This window comes from Hippoglossus hippoglossus, chromosome 21, assembly GCF_009819705.1.
Source record: "Hippoglossus hippoglossus isolate fHipHip1 chromosome 21, fHipHip1.pri, whole genome shotgun sequence".
In the NCBI taxonomy this organism is placed as follows: Eukaryota; Metazoa; Chordata; class Actinopteri; order Pleuronectiformes; family Pleuronectidae; genus Hippoglossus; species Hippoglossus hippoglossus.
Window position 1 is genome coordinate 16,088,596 of NC_047171.1, and position 17,626 is coordinate 16,106,221.

At 40.9% G+C, this 17,626-nt stretch overlaps 1 protein-coding gene across 4 annotated transcripts in view; it reads left to right on the forward strand.

Moving 5' to 3' along the window:
* nalcn (sodium leak channel, non-selective) overlaps positions 1-17,626 on the forward strand; it is a 61,909-nt gene that overhangs the window by 8,906 nt on the left and 35,377 nt on the right. For all 4 annotated transcript variants that reach the window (XM_034573205.1, XM_034573208.1, XM_034573207.1 and 1 more), the window contains 5 exons: positions 2,548-2,699; positions 4,269-4,411; positions 4,541-4,645; positions 5,555-5,641; positions 16,452-16,583. In XM_034573205.1, coding sequence (XP_034429096.1) covers positions 2,548-2,699; positions 4,269-4,411; positions 4,541-4,645; positions 5,555-5,641; positions 16,452-16,583 — 619 coding nt within the window. The remainder of the gene's footprint in view (positions 1-2,547; positions 2,700-4,268; positions 4,412-4,540; positions 4,646-5,554; positions 5,642-16,451; positions 16,584-17,626) is intronic.

Sequence of the window (17,626 nt, forward strand, 5' to 3'; positions counted from 1 at the left end):
CATCTATTGAGTATTTGTTACCCGGCTATAAACTGTACAAGTGCAAAACATTAAAGTGAAAACACCAATCAAGCCAATGTGGAATGACTCATGTTTGAGTCAAACACAAATAACCGCTGAATACAAATGCTTGATAATAAATGACTGGCTTTCTCACCAGTGCTGAACACTTCTATAAGTTACAGTAAATTACTTTTGGCTTGAGGACAGCGCACAGGGCAGCTTTGCTATTTTACAGTCTGCCCGTGTGAAATACTGCAAGGGAGTTGGCACTGCGTTACAAAGTCTGGTCATGGTGTGAGCGCTTTGAATTTTGCTGGAGAGTAAGGCCTACATTTTCTATTGCAATATGGGCCTCTTATTTTTCATGTAGCCATTTGTTTTTCATAGCATGGAATCCAGAGCATGCACTTCAATTAGCAGCTTAATCTTATTCTTTCAGTGAACTGCATATCTAGTGATTTAATATTTAAAATCCATTGGATTCTTGAACTGGTATAATCGAAATCTGGATCATAAAGACTTATCTGCACCAGTTTGCTACTTACAGTAATTATCCTGCTTATCTACACCTTCTTTAGCAATATTTTTTTTATGAGAATAAATCTGCCAGTACACGTTGATAATAAAATAAAAGACTTGATGGGGAATATGCTAATCAGTCTGGTGTGTGATGCATAATACTGTGCTGCTTGTAGACCAGATGTTGAGGAGATGTGCCCTTTGGAAACAATCTTCCCCTGCACAGGTCATGGTTTTGCATTTAGCGAACCAATGACAGGTCAGCCTGATGGTGACAGAATCTCCTTTTGTGATCAATGTGGTGTGACGCAACTTGAAGTGTCACACAGCAACACCTTGTCTCCATGTGCAGTGTGACTGTGTTTTTATTTTGTTTGTTTTTTACATTGAATTAACAATTAACATCGAGTGGTTAGCATATTTTTGCGGCAGGATACATAGAAACAGGAATCTTGTGGGCAAGTAGCGACACGGCATTTGGGTGGATGAGAGACTGTGTTACAGTTTGTGCACATGTTGCTGCACAAGCACAGACTGTATTTGCACTGAGGAGAGAGAGAGAGAAACGATGGAGGAAGCAGCCATCGCGGTTTAAGCCCCAGGCTGCAGGGAGAGCTAACACTAATTATAATAATTAAAATTCCCTGCATTGTCCAGCCGTTGTATTAAGCTCATTCCTGCTCAGCAGCTACCCCATCCATCTCTCCTCCTCACTAATGTGTGCCCAAGCACCCCGAGGGACACCACACACAGTTTGACCATTAGGAGCAGGAGAGACAGCAGAGGACATTCTCACGTCATAGATCTGACATTTCTGTCGTGGGGCGGCTGCACTTATGATTTGTTTGTTGCTCTATTCCTTTTCCTAAATCCCTCCTATACATATATATATGATTTTAATGGGGTGTTTCAGAAATGTGTCACTCAAGAGAGTGATGTGCATAATCTCTGCCGGCCACATGCCCTTGGCACAAAGTCAAAGCTCCCTACCTTTTCTCAGACGAGTGATATGGGGAGACATTTTCTGATCTACAGATATTAGATGTAAATGGTTTTGGATTGAACAAAGTAAAAACGGAATGATTTCTACAATTAATGTCATTACTGTTAAGCCCCCATTGATCTGATTAGCATACAAAGATCTTTGCAGTAGGAATTAGGTTTACTGAACTGAATGTGGACGATGTTTGTGTTTTGTAGATTTCTTTGAAGCTACATTGTGATGTTATTGCTTCTGTGTTTGGGCTTTATTCTAAATCAAAAAGTCTTACAAAATTGGGCAAATATATAAAAAAACGATTAAGTTGTTATATGATGCAACAAATTAACACATTGTTGAGCAATATTGAACTCTTTTTTTTTTTGTATTTTTAACCAAGTAATGTAAATGTGACATTTAAAGATTGTGAGCAGACATTTGGAAAAGGTTTTTCATGTTCAATGGGCTGAACTCTGCACTTAAGCGATAGTTGAGGTGAGCAGAAGCTGCTAACAGCTCCTCACATTTTCAATTTGTAAACCTTTCCAAGCTAATTTTGGTTTGATCAAATTGCATATTCAGAAAGAATCTTTTTGTCATAAATTTAGTGTTTTAATTTAATAATCTGACCAATTATTAATATCACGTCATTCCTGGACATCTGGTCTCATTCATTTATCTCCCCTTTGGCATCAAGAAAGAAAATGATTCCTTTGATAAGAGACATTGGTTTTATTCAGCCCAGTATAATTGGCTTTATTGGGATTCACCACTATGCCTCCGATTGCCCTTTGTGATAGTGCAATGAATTATCCTTTCTGATCCAGTACCCTTTAATAAACAATTTAGATGAATGTCTGGGCAGGCAATTAGAAGGCATTAATTTTCATTAGAGAAATCAAGCGGCTCCTGGAATAGCACCTGTGGCTAAAAGACAGGGAGACAGGGAGAAGAGGCAGAGAAACGCGTCTATGTACTATATCTCTGAATGGGAACTTTACATATACTTAGGTCTTACTAATGTATTTTTTTTTCCTTTCGGTTAGTAACGTGTCATGGAACAACTTGGCCATCCCCGACACTCACTGTTCCCCTGACGGAGAAGGTTACCAGTGTCCTCACGGCTTCAAGTGCATGGACCTGGAAGAGCTGGGCCTCAGCCGACAGGAGCTTGGTTACAGTGGCTTCAATGAGCTAGGTATAAACTATACACATCCGCTAATGCACTCAAACGCATACATAGATACAAAAATAGGAATTCAGAAACATGGATTTGGGATTTTTTTTTTTATGCAGATGCCAACAGAAAAAAAAAAGCAGCTTGACTAAAGCTTCATCTCTGGTGCAATATTTTTAAACTACTTATTTAATCGTTAACATTTTAGTTTTTTATTGAGAGAATAGTCAGTTATTGCTTTTTTTTCTTTTTCCCCTGTAAGTCTTAGTATATTCTGTCAAGATATGTAGAAGAATGACCCTGTGGTAGACTGTATATACTGTATATACCTCTGGTGTTATGCTGTGTCCTAGAACAGCGTTCGTCATTCTTATCAGCTGAGTGTATCTCTAATCCAGTGTCGGTGCACCTAATCAGTATATAGCCATGAAGGAGACTGAGAGCTTCTAATTAGGCAGTAAGTGCATATTAGAAAAATCCAAATTTTCCTACCTATGAGCCGGCGACAGCCAGTGGACCGGAGGCATTATGTTGTCAGGTTGTTCCCTCGTCCTTCCCATTCTTGTGAACACAATATCTTAGGAACACCCCCCGAGAGAATCCTTTTAGATTCAGCACTGATTGACTGATTAGATTTTAGTGGTGATGTTGGCCTAACAAAACATGTTTTTGTTGGCGGAGGTATACAACCACAGGGAGGTACTTCGAGTTTTTATATGAATGATCCTATGTATTGGAATTATTCTCTGTTCCCAAAATACTTTATTGAAGGTTTGGACGTACTCTTTTTATCCACACCAACCAATACAGTTTTCCCCAAAATACAATAACAGCCAAATGTCAGGAACTATTTCTAGGTCTTTCAACCAGAGGCTCCAATTCAAAACCGGCAAGATCATAAGAACAAGGCAATGTTGTGTTTACTAGTTTAACTGGGAGATTCAGACTGAGCTGATCCGTCAGTTGTTGTGAAACTGTGTAAAAGTGATGTAACGCAATCGGGAATTTAATTTGTTTTGTTTGTCTTTTGTTGATTGGCAACAGAACAATATTAAATTAATATGGGATGCTGTTGCTTTCCTGATGAAATTATCGCTGTCCTCGAAGTAGAGGTTCACACAGTTCAATTGCAGAAAGTACGTTAACCAAAAAACTGCCAAGGGTTTGATTGTTGTAGTTTGGCCGACTCTGAGACTTTCCATTTTGCTTTCATGTATTTTTCCAGCTTCATTTGACCAGATTTGTCAGTGACAGTGGCAAAGACAGGCAATAAAGAGCAGTTCATCAGATTAATGAGTCTGCCACAAAAGTAAAAATTCAAAGTCTTGTCACTGCACAGACGGGAACTAGGAGAGAAGGAGGTTCTGTGTTTTTCATCCTGTTAGACTCAGAATGTGTGTTCGTTATAGATAAAAAGAGAATCTGAAGGTATTCTCCATTTGAAAGTCCGAGGGGATCCATATAATATTGAATTAGTCTGAGACTCTCAGACATCCCTGTGTTGAGCAAAACACTGATAATGACATTTGTTTCAATAACAAACTCTGCTCTTGATTTGATTGTGCATCTCTCGTGTCTCTCTTTGTTTAGGTACAAGCATCTTTACCGTGTATGAGGCCGCATCACAGGAGGGTTGGGTGTTCCTCATGTACAGAGCCATCGACAGTTTCCCTCGCTGGCGCTCCTACTTCTACTTTATTACTCTCATTTTCTTCTTGGCATGGCTTGTCAAGGTTAGAGTCTCTCTCCACAGCACTTTTCGCAATACTTTCAACTCCAAGAGGACTTGGTTAATTGATACAATATAATCTTTTTTCTTATTCTCCTCCCTCACACTCTCTGTTTTACTGTCCCTTTAACAGAACGTGTTCATTGCCGTCATCATCGAGACATTTGCCGAAATCCGAGTGCAATTTCAGCAGATGTGGGGCTCAAGAAGCAGCACCACCTCTACTGCTACAACACAGGTACAACTATCACACCCAATAGACACACAGGCTGAAAGTAGTACCACAACATAATTTCCATAAATCTGATCTAAAGAAAATCTTGAATGCCAAATTTCTTGAAAGTAATGTAATTAAAGTTACATAACTGTGTGTTTGACATTCAGGGTGTAGATACTGTTCTCCTTGTTTTGTTATATTAAAAACAAGATGAAAAGAATATAGGATTAGATAGATCGTGATTAGTATGAGTGATAAAATGACTCAAGAAAGAAATTAAACAAGTATCAGAATATAATTTTCATCAAAAGCAATATAACAGCAGTCCAATATATACCAATATATTGTTCATGCATTGCGCAAGCATAACGAGAAGATATAATACATAAGTGGTTTTAATATATATATATATATGAGGTGTGTGTATATATATATATATATATATATATATATATATACCTCATATTTGTAAAGTGACTCAGTGTTTATAAGTTTGGAAAAAAATCTGTCCATAATACTACATAATATCCATATCCTCTTATTGGTTGTTTTTAAACATGGTATTAGAGTATCAAACAGCATTTGGACATGCGTGATTCTCAGAGGATGAAACCCAGTGACTTTTGTAACACCAGCAGCAGGTCTTGTGAGTTTGAGAGTCCCTGCTGGGATATTGGTTTGTGTTTTTTTTCTCGTGTCAGGTCCTAAGGCCCACACACTGTATTTAGTAACTATCTTGCTGTTTTGTGTTGGTATGAATCTGTGTGTATGATGCCTTCAGCTTCCTTTGTGGCCACAGATGTTTTCAGAAGATGTAGCCAAAGGGGTGAATGTGTGTGTTTGAGTTCCGTCCAGTACTTTGAATGGTGTGTCAATTTTGGTGTGTGTGTGTGTGTGCTCTGCCCCTCATGTGCTGTCCTTGTGCCACAGATGTTCCATGAAGACGCTGCTGGGGGATGGCAGCTTGTTGCTGTGGACGTCAACAAACCACATGGCCGAGCGCCTGCTTGCCTCCAGGTAAACACACCGCATAATTAATATGCTGCTGATGCCGTTGGTGTGAAGTGTTACTTTCTTCCTCTCTCACACACAAACAAACACACACTCGCGAGCATAATTCTTTGAAATATGTTCAGCTCATGTGAAAGGTGACTCCTGAACATGCCTCATTCTAATCTTACCTGCGCTATGTCACCTGAGCTGTGTGTGAGTGTGACATTTTTATTTTCACATCTCCCTTGATGATGAAATACTTTGTAACAATAGAGAAACAGTAAACCTCATCTCTTTGACACATGCATGTGGTATCACCTCATTGTTTCCACATTTGTCTTCTCTTCAATGGCCGTGTCAAACGTCTAAGCGATGGGATTTTAAAACGAGAGGAGGCTCATGTTTGATGTGTTGAGGTGCACTAATGATGTTGCCCCAGTGATGGATGAGTTTTAAATGACGTCCACATGATGGACTCCGCTGTCGCCCGCCTCGTGGTCGGTGTGATCCAAATGCTTGGGCTTTAAAGATAAGCTGAAAGCAGCGGGCGTCTCGTACAGCTGGCCCACTGTTGATAGTGTTGCAATGTAAAAGGTCCGGGGCCCTCGCTGTGAGAGACTGCCAACAGAGACGGCAGCTATGAGAGGGAGGATAGCTGTCAACAAACTCTCAAACACCAGAGAAATTGGGCAGAGATGGAGGGAAGAAATGAGTGAGAAAAGAGAGGCTGTGGAATATGAGGTATTCCCGTTAAAGCCGCATGTCCCCCAGAGCCTCATCATCAGTTGAAGGAAAGATTTAGATAGAGGGATAACCAGAGGGATAAACACGGCTGACTTCCCTCCAGGCCTCATTCTGCCGCTCTCTGCCTCATTCCCTCATACTAGGATGGCTATTATTGTGTCCCTGTGCCAACAAGAGGATCACGTCTGACAGCTGAACGAAGGGTTAACAGATTGATTGAGAGCATCATTAGGCCAGGTTGAGATCAACAGAAACACTGACTCAAGAACACAGCTTTCATTTCAATGAGACAGTGGAAGTGAAGTATTCAAATGTGGAGGCAAAAACTACACAACGATGTCGGGCAGAACCTCAATACATTACATATTTTCTGCTTTTTATCTTGTGCTACTCGCGTAAGAGAAAGCATTTCAACAACTTCACATTTATCATAATGTGCAGTGTCGTGGCACCTTTTGAACTCACGGATTATTATTATCAAAGGAGATTTCTCACTGGTGCCTTTAGTTGCACACGCACACCAATGCAGACCTGTGCAGGTTTTCAAACGCAGCACTTTTTGAAGTATGAGCGGTGCCTCAAGGACGAGCGTGCGGGGCAGACGTCCTGTGAGATGGACGTAGTTTCACAGAGTTTTAATGGGTCAGACTCCAGGACAGCTCCCACCTCCGTCACATGGATCATTTCAGCTCTGGGCAGTGGCCCAGAAACGATGATAGATGCCTCCTGTCAAAGAGAGCCGGACATGTGAAAAGCACAGTGGACGGAGAGAAATACTGAAAAGGAATAATCTTCCTGCTGTTCGTTGTTTTTTATAATAATATCAGGGGAGTATATTTCATAGTAAGACCAGTGCTACACATGATGCTGAGTTTCAGAGTGGGAGAGAAGAACAAATGTGTCAGAGTGGTTAAAGGAAGTAGCAGATCCTCGTATTGAACCTGATGTGTGACTCAGCTTGTAGTTGGAGTTCTCTTGACACTCTAGCAGTTCAGTCGGTGAGTACAGCCATGCCAATCGATGATTCTATTGAACCATTAAACTATGATCAATAGCAATGTTGTGTTTTAATTGAACTCTTCCCTGCTGTATGGTCAGGGTTATGTAAAGACTGTAGTCATGGCAAACAAACTGGGGCTGAGTTATTGTTAGGATTGTATGAGTTAGAGCAGATTTATCAGTTTATCGGCCGATGTGAGCCTCTGGCAGACACGTCGGAAGGGCTGGGCGATATGACTTCAAATCAATATCAAGATTATTTCAAACTTTTACCTCGATAACGTTTAATAAACGATTATTTTAAACTTTTATTTTAAGCTTCAAGTTGGCTCCTAATAACTTCTTCGGCAGTTGGCATTACAAGGTACCTGGGCAAAACTAACAGAGCGGAGACTCGACAGTTCGTGAATGGAAACATTGGGGACATTTTAACTGAACTATCCGAAATGAGCAAGATAAAGTCAGTTAGTGATTATAAATGTCAGTTTCGATTTTCAGTTTATTGCCCAGCCCTGTATTGGCATTTATGTTTGTATGAAATAAAAAAATGCAAATATTACGTGCATTTTTGTTAAAGTTTTATGTATAAAAAGGTTGTAATTACTTTCTTAATTCAGAAAATCAATAGACAGCCTGCATACTTTTCATACTGGATAAAAGCATCATGTGTACAGACGACATTCATTACAGTGATGAAGGTTTTCAAGAGTTAAAGCTTATCTTTATTTATTTATCCCCATTATTGACTTAAAGTATTCACTGGTGTTGGTTGTTCACCACAGAGACCAAGATCAATATCCTCTTGAAACCCTTCAACAGGAGTGGATTGATTATTTGACATGATCTCCAGGATTTAAGGCAGTTGCTTAAGAGGGATGTTGTAATTTCCAGGTTTAGTTGATATTTGATTTTCTTGAGGATGTAACGTGTCAAGAATGAGGCAAACTTTTAAAAATGTTTATGCTGCAGATGGTTGCTTTAACACCTAATTTTCTCATATATGTTTTTTTTTTGTAACCAACTAGAGTAACACAGTGATGGATAGTGTGAAGGCAAGGGCATACCTGTGTGTCTGTATTTTTTCAAGGACAGAAAGGGTGAGAGAATTATTATTTCACCTCTTTCTGCTCTGTGATGTTGCCATAGATGGTGTGATAGGACGTGTCATATTATGGCTGTATCATTTTCGATTAGTGATGGATATCCCCTGCTTCCTCTCTGTTCAGGCTCGGCAAGCACCTTATTTCATTGCTTTTTCACCCGTATCAGGATGGAGCAGTGCTAGCTGAGTAGACAGGTAGAGTGAAGACAGGCAGTGCAGGTCCAGCCTGCAGGGCCATCTGCGAGTGCCGGGGAAGTGAAGTGTGAGTTTCGGTTCTGCTCTGCCTGGCTCCAGAGTAATTGGCCGTCAAATGATTAAAATGTTTCAGGACTGGCAGGTGGGCGCTATCTACAGACAGGCGGCCCGCGTGTTTCCTGCCGGCAGCTCGCACATACCTGTCGGCCTGTCTTTTAAAGCACCTGTATGCGTCTGGTCAAGCCTTTGTGTCCCACTGTCAGCAGTACGATCTGCCCGTGTTGACGTGTGTCCATTTGTGCGTGGGTGGGTCTGTCTGGGTCCAACGGGCTGCAGCAGTTGGAGATAACACATAATTGATTAACCATCTGCTCTTTTTGGAGCCCAGAGAGGAAAGCTACAAACCGAAAATATATCGAGTCTATTTATTGGCAAGATTCATTATGACTTAATGCTCGTAAACTTAGTGATCTTATATAGAATTTAAATCAGGTCTGAGAATCTCGATTAATGGATCAACTTCCAGTGCCATTAACATCAACATTGTGTTAATGCATCATTCATCCCACTACACAGTATTTGTATCCCGTCGATTGCTTTATATCTGTGCAAAGTGCCGGCATTACCTGCGTCTCTCAGTTTTGTTCTCGTGGTAGCAGTGGAGGTTAATGAAGCATCCTGTTCCTTTCCCAACAGACCTGATCTTCTAATTAGCCCCCAGTGCTCCACAATGCCATAATTATACTGCAGATTGGAGCTTTGGCTGTTATAAGCAAAAATAGAAGATGACACTTTATAGAGGTGCACCCCGCTGGATAAAATACAAGTATTTAAAACGCTACAATGACAGAATATTAAAGACGCTCACTTAAAAGCAAGGAAACAGGGGAATTCCATTTAAGAATAATCAAAATCAAATGTGACTCCTAAGAAAGGGTAGGAAAGCGGTGATAAGTGCTACCTACCTCTAGTAATCCAGGAGGATCATGTGATTCATTTTGCATTGCCCCTTCGGCAATGAGCAATCCCCGCGTCTCAGCCCTCTAGCTAAATACAGAGTGATGGATAACCCAGTAGCTCACTGGGGGGTATTGAGGTCCAATGAATTGACATCTTTTTTAACTCTCCCTCCCAAACCAGAGGTTATTGATTCTCTGGAACCCTCCTTTTCCTCCTGGTGACACCTCTCGTATCCATTTAAGCTCACACACACACACACACACACACACACACACACACACACACACACACACACACACACACACACACACACACAGTGAGCCAAGGTTAAGGTCAGTTTGTCTCTGAGTGAAAGGAGAAGGAGGGCACGGTGAAAAGGGAAATTGGTTGGAAAGGAAAAGAAGTGAGGATATTATTATAGATGGAGACAGGAAAAGAGAAAGAATTCAACGCAAAGTATGTTGCAGGAGGAGAGTGGGAAAAGATGCGACCGACCCTGTGAGGTCAGCATTCGACTGCATCCGATTTGTTAACTTGGTCTAGACAGCAATCAGCCAGGTCCTCATATGGTGATATATGCTGAAATAAAATAAACCGAACATCTATAAGGAAGAGCCAGACAGGAGAAGGGCGCAGGGGTGGCAAAGCAGATATTATTAAGAGTAGGAGGCTGCAGACAGGCACACCATCATGTTTTATTAAGACCAGTTTTTCAGCCAGAGACATGAGTCAGCCTGCTCTAGTCAGGGCAGTAATAATTGAAGGGGCTCCCACTTTGTTGGATCCTCAACCCTGCAAGCTTTTACACACCCACTCCCTAAGCCCAAAGCTTTATCATATCCACACGTCGAGCCTTGTTAGAACTCTGAATATCATCATTTGTCAGCAAATGCCAGTGCCGAGACTGAGGAGATGGAAGTCAAGTGAAGCAGCCTGAAATCCCACTCAGTTTCTCCTTAATCTCAGTAAACAGCACAAGAGGATACTGTCGCCGGAGCTTGTGCCAGAACGCGGCCCATGCCTGTTGGTGACAATTCCTGTGTGAATGCTGTTATACCCTGCCAGCTATGTGCACATGTGCTACGCGCCTCTCATGTATGGGTGGAAGGAGCATTTGTCCTCCTTGGCAGCCTGAGTGAACAGACGGAGCACGAGGAAGCGGTCATTTGTCTGTCGGCCTGCCTATCTGTCAGCGTCGTGTTACAGTCGCAGCCACTGGAAATGGATGATGCATAATCCCACCCACCAGATGATCAGCGGATTCACGGCGGATCGTCTCTGTTCATCTTTTATGGGCACAGCTGAAAGTCCGTCTCACCTCTTCAATGCAGTTCGTGTCACACCTACCTGACAGCCTTTAGACAGCGAGACTTGCACTGTTTAAATTGACTGGGCACACATTTGGGGATAAAGAACCCTAGGTTCCCAGACAAGAGGCCCGGAGGCTTGATGAAAGAAAAATAAGGGATCATTTCTATGTACTCTTCATGTGATTTTTTTTTTCTGCTGTTTCCCCAAAACTAGAGTCTGCTGTTTCCCCAAAACTATTTAAATGTCACTTATAATGACTTCTTTTTATCTACAACACTCCATGCATACATAATTTCCATCATGTACACATGTACAAAATATGTACATGCTGTATATTGCAGGATGTACTGTTTCATGTATTAGACAGATACTTGTATACCTCCCCGCCAGCAAAAGCCAGTGTCCGGAGGCATTATGTTATCGGGTTGTCCGTCCGGCCCATTCTTGTGAAGACAATATCTCAAGAATGCCTTTTATGAATTTAATCAATTTTGGTACAAAATGTTCAGTTGGACTCACTGATAAGATTTTGGTGAGCAAAAGTCAATGTTGCTGTGTCCTCGTAAAGCAATTTTTTTGCGATGGGAATGCGATATCTCATGAATACCTTCAGGGAATCTTTTAAAATTTCGTACCAACAGTCATTTTGACTCAAAGATGAAAGGATTAGTTTGGTGGTGGAAGATCAAAGCTCACAGTCAACTGTGTCCTTACAAAACACGATTTGGGTCTTGTGAACGCAACATGTGGGAATTTCCTCAGATTTAGCACAAATGTCCACTTGAACACGAAGATGAAAAGATTAGATTTGGTTGTAAAAGATAAAGGTCACAGTGACGTCTTGAGTGGGATAAAAATAAAAGTAGATTCAAGATGCACTGATTGGCAGAGGCTTACAACCGGAGGGCAGTAATTCTAGTTTGTTGTTATCAGACAGATAGATGATACCAGTGCTCATTGACTAAATACAAATGCCACAACTTAATTTGTGGCTTCTGCTTGCACCACTTCAATGTGTGTGTGTATGCGTATGCGTGTGCGTGCGTGTGCGTGTACACAGTGAGCACCTGGTGTTTCAAAGACACAGCCACAGGCAACACAAATAACTAGAATCCATCAAGCAAGTGGGAAAGGATTTCAGAGACATACGAGCTAAGAAACATCAAACAGCAGGGGAGAGCCATCTTGTCCCGCAATTGATGCTGTTAGATTGATTCTGACATCTTGAAGCCCCGTCTAGAGAAGCAGCGCCATCAGCTGCATTGGACAAACTAGGCCATTTTGACCTGGGAACGATGTGGAGCGTGTTATCTGGTGAATGCACAATATCTTAAATCATTTTTGGTGAGAAAAAGGGGAATGTGAGGTAAAGATTTAAAGGTTACTCCGTGGCAGAGCTGGGTTGGCCAACTGTATCCCCATATGACTCGGTTCGCTCTGAAGCTTTCTAGCCCGTTTGATTCCTAACATCTGACAGAGAATATGGGCAAAGTCAGGACCTTGAGAAAATCAAGCATTTCATATGCCCAAGCATCTACTCTCTGTTCCCTGTCAGTCGGCCTCTGTCTCTCACACTCCCTCCCTCACACACTTACCACACTTACACACATACACACAACTCTGTTCAGCCAAAACACCCATGGGGGAGAGCGTCTGGGTGCTGGAAATGTCAAACTGCTTTGTCACGTCCTATCTCAGTCAGGGAGTCTAACCACTGTGTGTGGAGAGTGGGCATATGTGTATGTTCTGCAAAAAAAAAACCCAACCCAAGGCTCGATATTCTGTTGGTCTAAACTATCATTTGGGCTCAAAGGAATGGCATAAATTTACATTTGCGAAATAATGTAGCGATAATAAGACAAGTAGATTAGACAAAAAAAAATTCTAAAAGAAGAGGAAGATGTAAATTAAGACAAGTTAGTAGAAAAAGTTAAAAGGTTAAATGTGTAATGACACCCAATTCTGAAGGTTGTCCTATAAATGGTGGAGTATATTTAAACCTAGACTCACATGACACCTGCTACATGCCAAAATCTGTTTACTCTTCAACTTGTCATGTGCATTATACGTAATACTTGCATCCTTGTTTATCTCATGATGGGGCCCAATGGTGTGACTGTTTTCTCCTTCTGCCGGAGGCTCTGTCATCATATTGTTCTGGGTCTGGACTTCGACCTTGGTTCCCATGGCAACTGCCAGTGAGGAGTGGGCCAGTTGCTTTTTTTTCAGTTTTTATCAGTGCCCTCTTCAGCTGAGCTGGAGGCAGACAGTGAACTATGGTTTGTGATATCTGACCTGTGACTGACCTTCTACTTGAAGACCCTCAGAGAACATTTCAAAAGGCTTGTTTTCCTTGTTTTGAAAAAGTAAATTCAATTTTTGTTCTGTTTATATAGCTGTTAATTCTTACACTATTGCATTATCTTAAAGAGCTGCTTAATTCCAGCTGAAAATCTTGTTTTTGCTGACATTGAGTACAACCCGCAATGGCAAATTACCCCTTTAAAGCATCAACAAGTTTTGGGCCATGATTAAATATTTCACTCTTCTGCATCTTATTAACTAATGGGATAGAATACGTTACAATTGTACTTTAATCATCAGTTAGAGGCAATTATTACCTAAATACATTGATATTTAGGCACAGACCAGTCACATCCTGTGGTGGTTCATTAGTATTAAATAATATAAACTAGAATGCCACTCAGTAGAGCTTATACCTCTGCTAAGACCCAGCATTCCCCTTAAGATCAATCAAGCTGCACCAAACATCACTTATATCAGTCACCTAGATATGCATTTTGTTCTGCCTTAAAAAAATCAAGATACATGTATTATTCCTTGGGACATTGGTGACAAAAACTGCCTCTCTTGCCATGTAAAAGAAAGGGATTAAAAAACCGAGGATTCACTCCCCCGTCCAGATCTACCCCAAAATTGAAAGGGTTTGTTCAATGGAGGTTCTTTGTTCTTCGTCCACCAAGTTTCTTGGAAATGTCTTTAGTAGTTTTGCGTAATCCTGCTGAAAAACCAACAAACCAACAGACCAGGGTGAAAGCATAGCCTCATTGGTGGAGTTTATAATGTCTTTTGCACATTTTGCATCAATATTTTTAATCCAGGATTAAGCCCAAACCCTTACTGACCTAAAGCTGATGTGAAACTTTAACTCTATAACCAAGTCTTGTTTGAGCGTCAAGACTTATCATGGTTCCCTTAAAAGCAATTCTATGAAAGGAGACTTAGCTACTGCACACTTTATGATACCTCTTTTCTAGGTTTAAGACCAACAAGAGTTTCTATCTTAATGACATAATGAGTAAAAGACCCAAATCAGTGTTTCCGTATTGTATTCCCCTCTTGGCATGGTGACATATTTGTTGCCGTCATATTGTCTGATATTAATATTTGTTCTCTGATCTTTCTCCTCTACAGTTAGATTTTACTCAAGCAACTCAAACTACTCGGTTAAGCTTAAAGACAGATTGTGATCTGTGTAAAAAGATAAACCAACACTGACAGGCAGGAGATGGGATGCCAACAGTGGGCTCCCATGTCGAAGCATCCACCCTGACCTCTGTTCAATGACATTTAGCAGTGTTATAACAGTAAGGGTACTTCAGCCTGTGCTCCTGTCAGACATAAGTCATTGTTTTCATGACTGTGAGCTGCCTTTGACAGTGTCTCTAAATCTAGTAGGTACTAGTAAGAGTATCATCTTTTTTGGGGTTCTTAAAACAGCAATACATCATCTAATTTCATCAATTTCGTTCAATCAGGTAGTTTTATCTACCAATTGCATCATCACCTATTTTCAAAACACAGTAGAAGAATCAGACCTTCTAGACGTATGAGTCTGCACAGTAAGTGTGTTTGTGTGTAGGAGGATGGATGGCACCAGTCCCATTTTCCTGGGGTGAATTTGATCTTTCCAGCGATGCTGCAAAAAGACTCTTCATCGGGCTCCGAGCCGTCCTCTCATTTTTCACTTTTTCCAATCCTCACTATTGCCAATCTCACATGTAATTCTTTTTTTAGGGTGAGCGGCTCTACCCACTCACAAGCTGCTCGTTCTTCCACATACATGCATTTCAGGGCTGTAATCACATCTGTCATATTGTCTCCAAAGGAAAGCCAAGTTATGGTGTTTCTCTAAATGACTAGTGCAGGGATTTTTTTTTCTTCACGTTCTTTAATGTCATGATTGTTTCCATCATGTCATGTTGTTGTCGGTGTTCAATGGCGCTGCTGTTCCCACAGGAAATAACATACATACATCTATTCCCGTCTTTCCCCTCTTGTTTCCAGCTGCCTGAATACAAGCTGATTCTGCTGTCTGGGTGGATATTTCTCCCAGCAGCCAAAGAAAAGGCTCCTGATTGCTTTGAATTTCCTCCAGTTTAACTACTGGCCCTCTCTGCCTGTTACCACTTTTCAATATAGAACACTGTCTATAGTTGGCAAGCCCAAAAAGAAATAGTTTACCACGCCTGTAATGTATATTTCTTCTGTCTTCTGAACACAACAGTCCATCATGTGTCCTCCAGCTTGTGTTCTCTGAAACCGTTACTTTGACTGTAAATGTCGATTTATATTCTTGATCGTTTCTAGTTTAGTTCTGGGTACATGTTGTTTTTTCAGTTGGTGTGGTGATCCTTTTAGAACCATGTATCACTACAGATTGTAATGCAATGTAAGGGCACTCAGAAACGCATACGTCTGCCAAGGCCCACCATTCAATTTATTACGTCTGGATTTTTATTTGGATGTCCACCAGATTGCACACACTCATAGATATGTCCCCTGAACTTCTCAGATTTTTTTAAAATTGAAAGCCATGAATTATTTTCTGAGGAATCGAGGAAAATGTTGAAAAACACTCAATCTCGCAATGTTAAATAACATGGAAAATGGGTCCTTTCCTGACCTACACAGCATCGTTCCACCAAGTTAAGTGGTAAATACATCCCAAAGTTTTTGTGTAATCCTCCAAAATAATAGACAGACAAACAAAGTTGGCGAAAACAAACCTCCTTGGCTGAGATAATAAACCGGTATGAGACACAGAGCTGCAGCCCTCTGAAATCTGTTAAAGGTTCAGTGTGTCAATTTGTACAACTAAGATGATCACACACTAGTGAAAACATCACTAGGATTATTTTATATTCAATTTCTGCCAATAGATCCCTTTCAACTAAATCTTACACACTGGACCTTTTAAAGGTTAGGCATCTTGACTCAAACACAATGTAAATATGTTTTTAGACTGTTATTTCCACTCCATGGTACAATGTAATGTACCTGTCTTGTCTGATTCACAACCTTAGATTAGACTGGAAATTATTCATCAGACGATGCTGTTATTTATCATCATGGTGTTACTTGCTCTTATCCGAACATCAATTTATTCAAGTTCAGTGGTAAACAAACCAAAGTAGCCCTTTTCTTGTGTTATGTGCTTCCTCTTTGCGAGTTGCGTGCAATCTACATTTATCCCAATTGGATGTTGCTCTGTTCCCACAGCAACTGATGCGGTCCTCCGTGTTCCACATGTTCATCTTGAGCATGGTTGCTGTGGACGTCATCGTTGCTGCTAGCAACTATTACAAAGGCGAGAACCACCGCAGGCATTATGACGAGTTTTACCTGGCAGAGGTGAGAAATCTTTTGTTTTTCTGTCTCATTTCCTGTTTTTTCTTACAATTCAAAATGGCCGCGTAAAGTGTATCTTTTGTAACATTAGTTTAATTTTCAGTTATAATTAGCACGAGTTCTTTTCTACAATCGTGGTCCTTCCAGGGAATGTCCTCTGAAAATATTATGTTGTGTAATTGAAATTTAATCCTGCATAATCTGATTGAAACTGCCCCGGCCACTCACACGAGGCATGATGCAACAGGGGATTTAGGATGTTTACCACTTTATAATCCATACATCTGTGTACGAATTCTTGTTTAGTGGGATCAAGATAAATGTGCGTTCACCGACTCATTATATTTAATTGTTCTATTTATTTTATCATTTTAACCTAAACCCAGTTTACCCACCTCCCCCGTCGCCTTCATACCTCTCTTTCACATGCAACTGAACTGTGGAGATACAAAAAAGGGAAAACCCATAGACGCCGTTCGCCTCCCTCACTGCCTCCACTCGTATCGTACAGCCATCGATCTGCGGATTTGTTCCAATCTCCTTGAGGGCTATGAAGAGAAAATAGGAAATGGAGGCATTGGGTTTAGAGTTAAATGGAGAAATATACCTTTAAGTGTTGAGGTGCCAATTTTCTTCTCTCCCTCTTGCCTGCTGAAGACGGTGGTGCATCCTCCAGTGATTTACGATTGAGCCAGATTTAAAACCATAAACTTAATATATAGATGGACAACGCATTTCCACTTCCTCCCACAATTCCCGAAATTAAGTTAAATTTATACGAGCGCCGCCATCGCCGCATTTGAAGCCAGATTCTGCGTAGTAGCGATCAGGGGATGGAGCCGTGATAGTGAGTCACCGTGTCATTCAGGACATTTCACCCCATTTTTAGAGCATCAAATAATTAAGTAAAACCAACTTACTGAAAAAAATGAAAACACTTGAAATAACATCAGTGTGATAAGAATTAGCAAAATGACAGAAACCATCCTTGGGAAATTAGTTAAGGTTGTACCATCAATTTACATGAAGGAGGTGGGACTTATGAC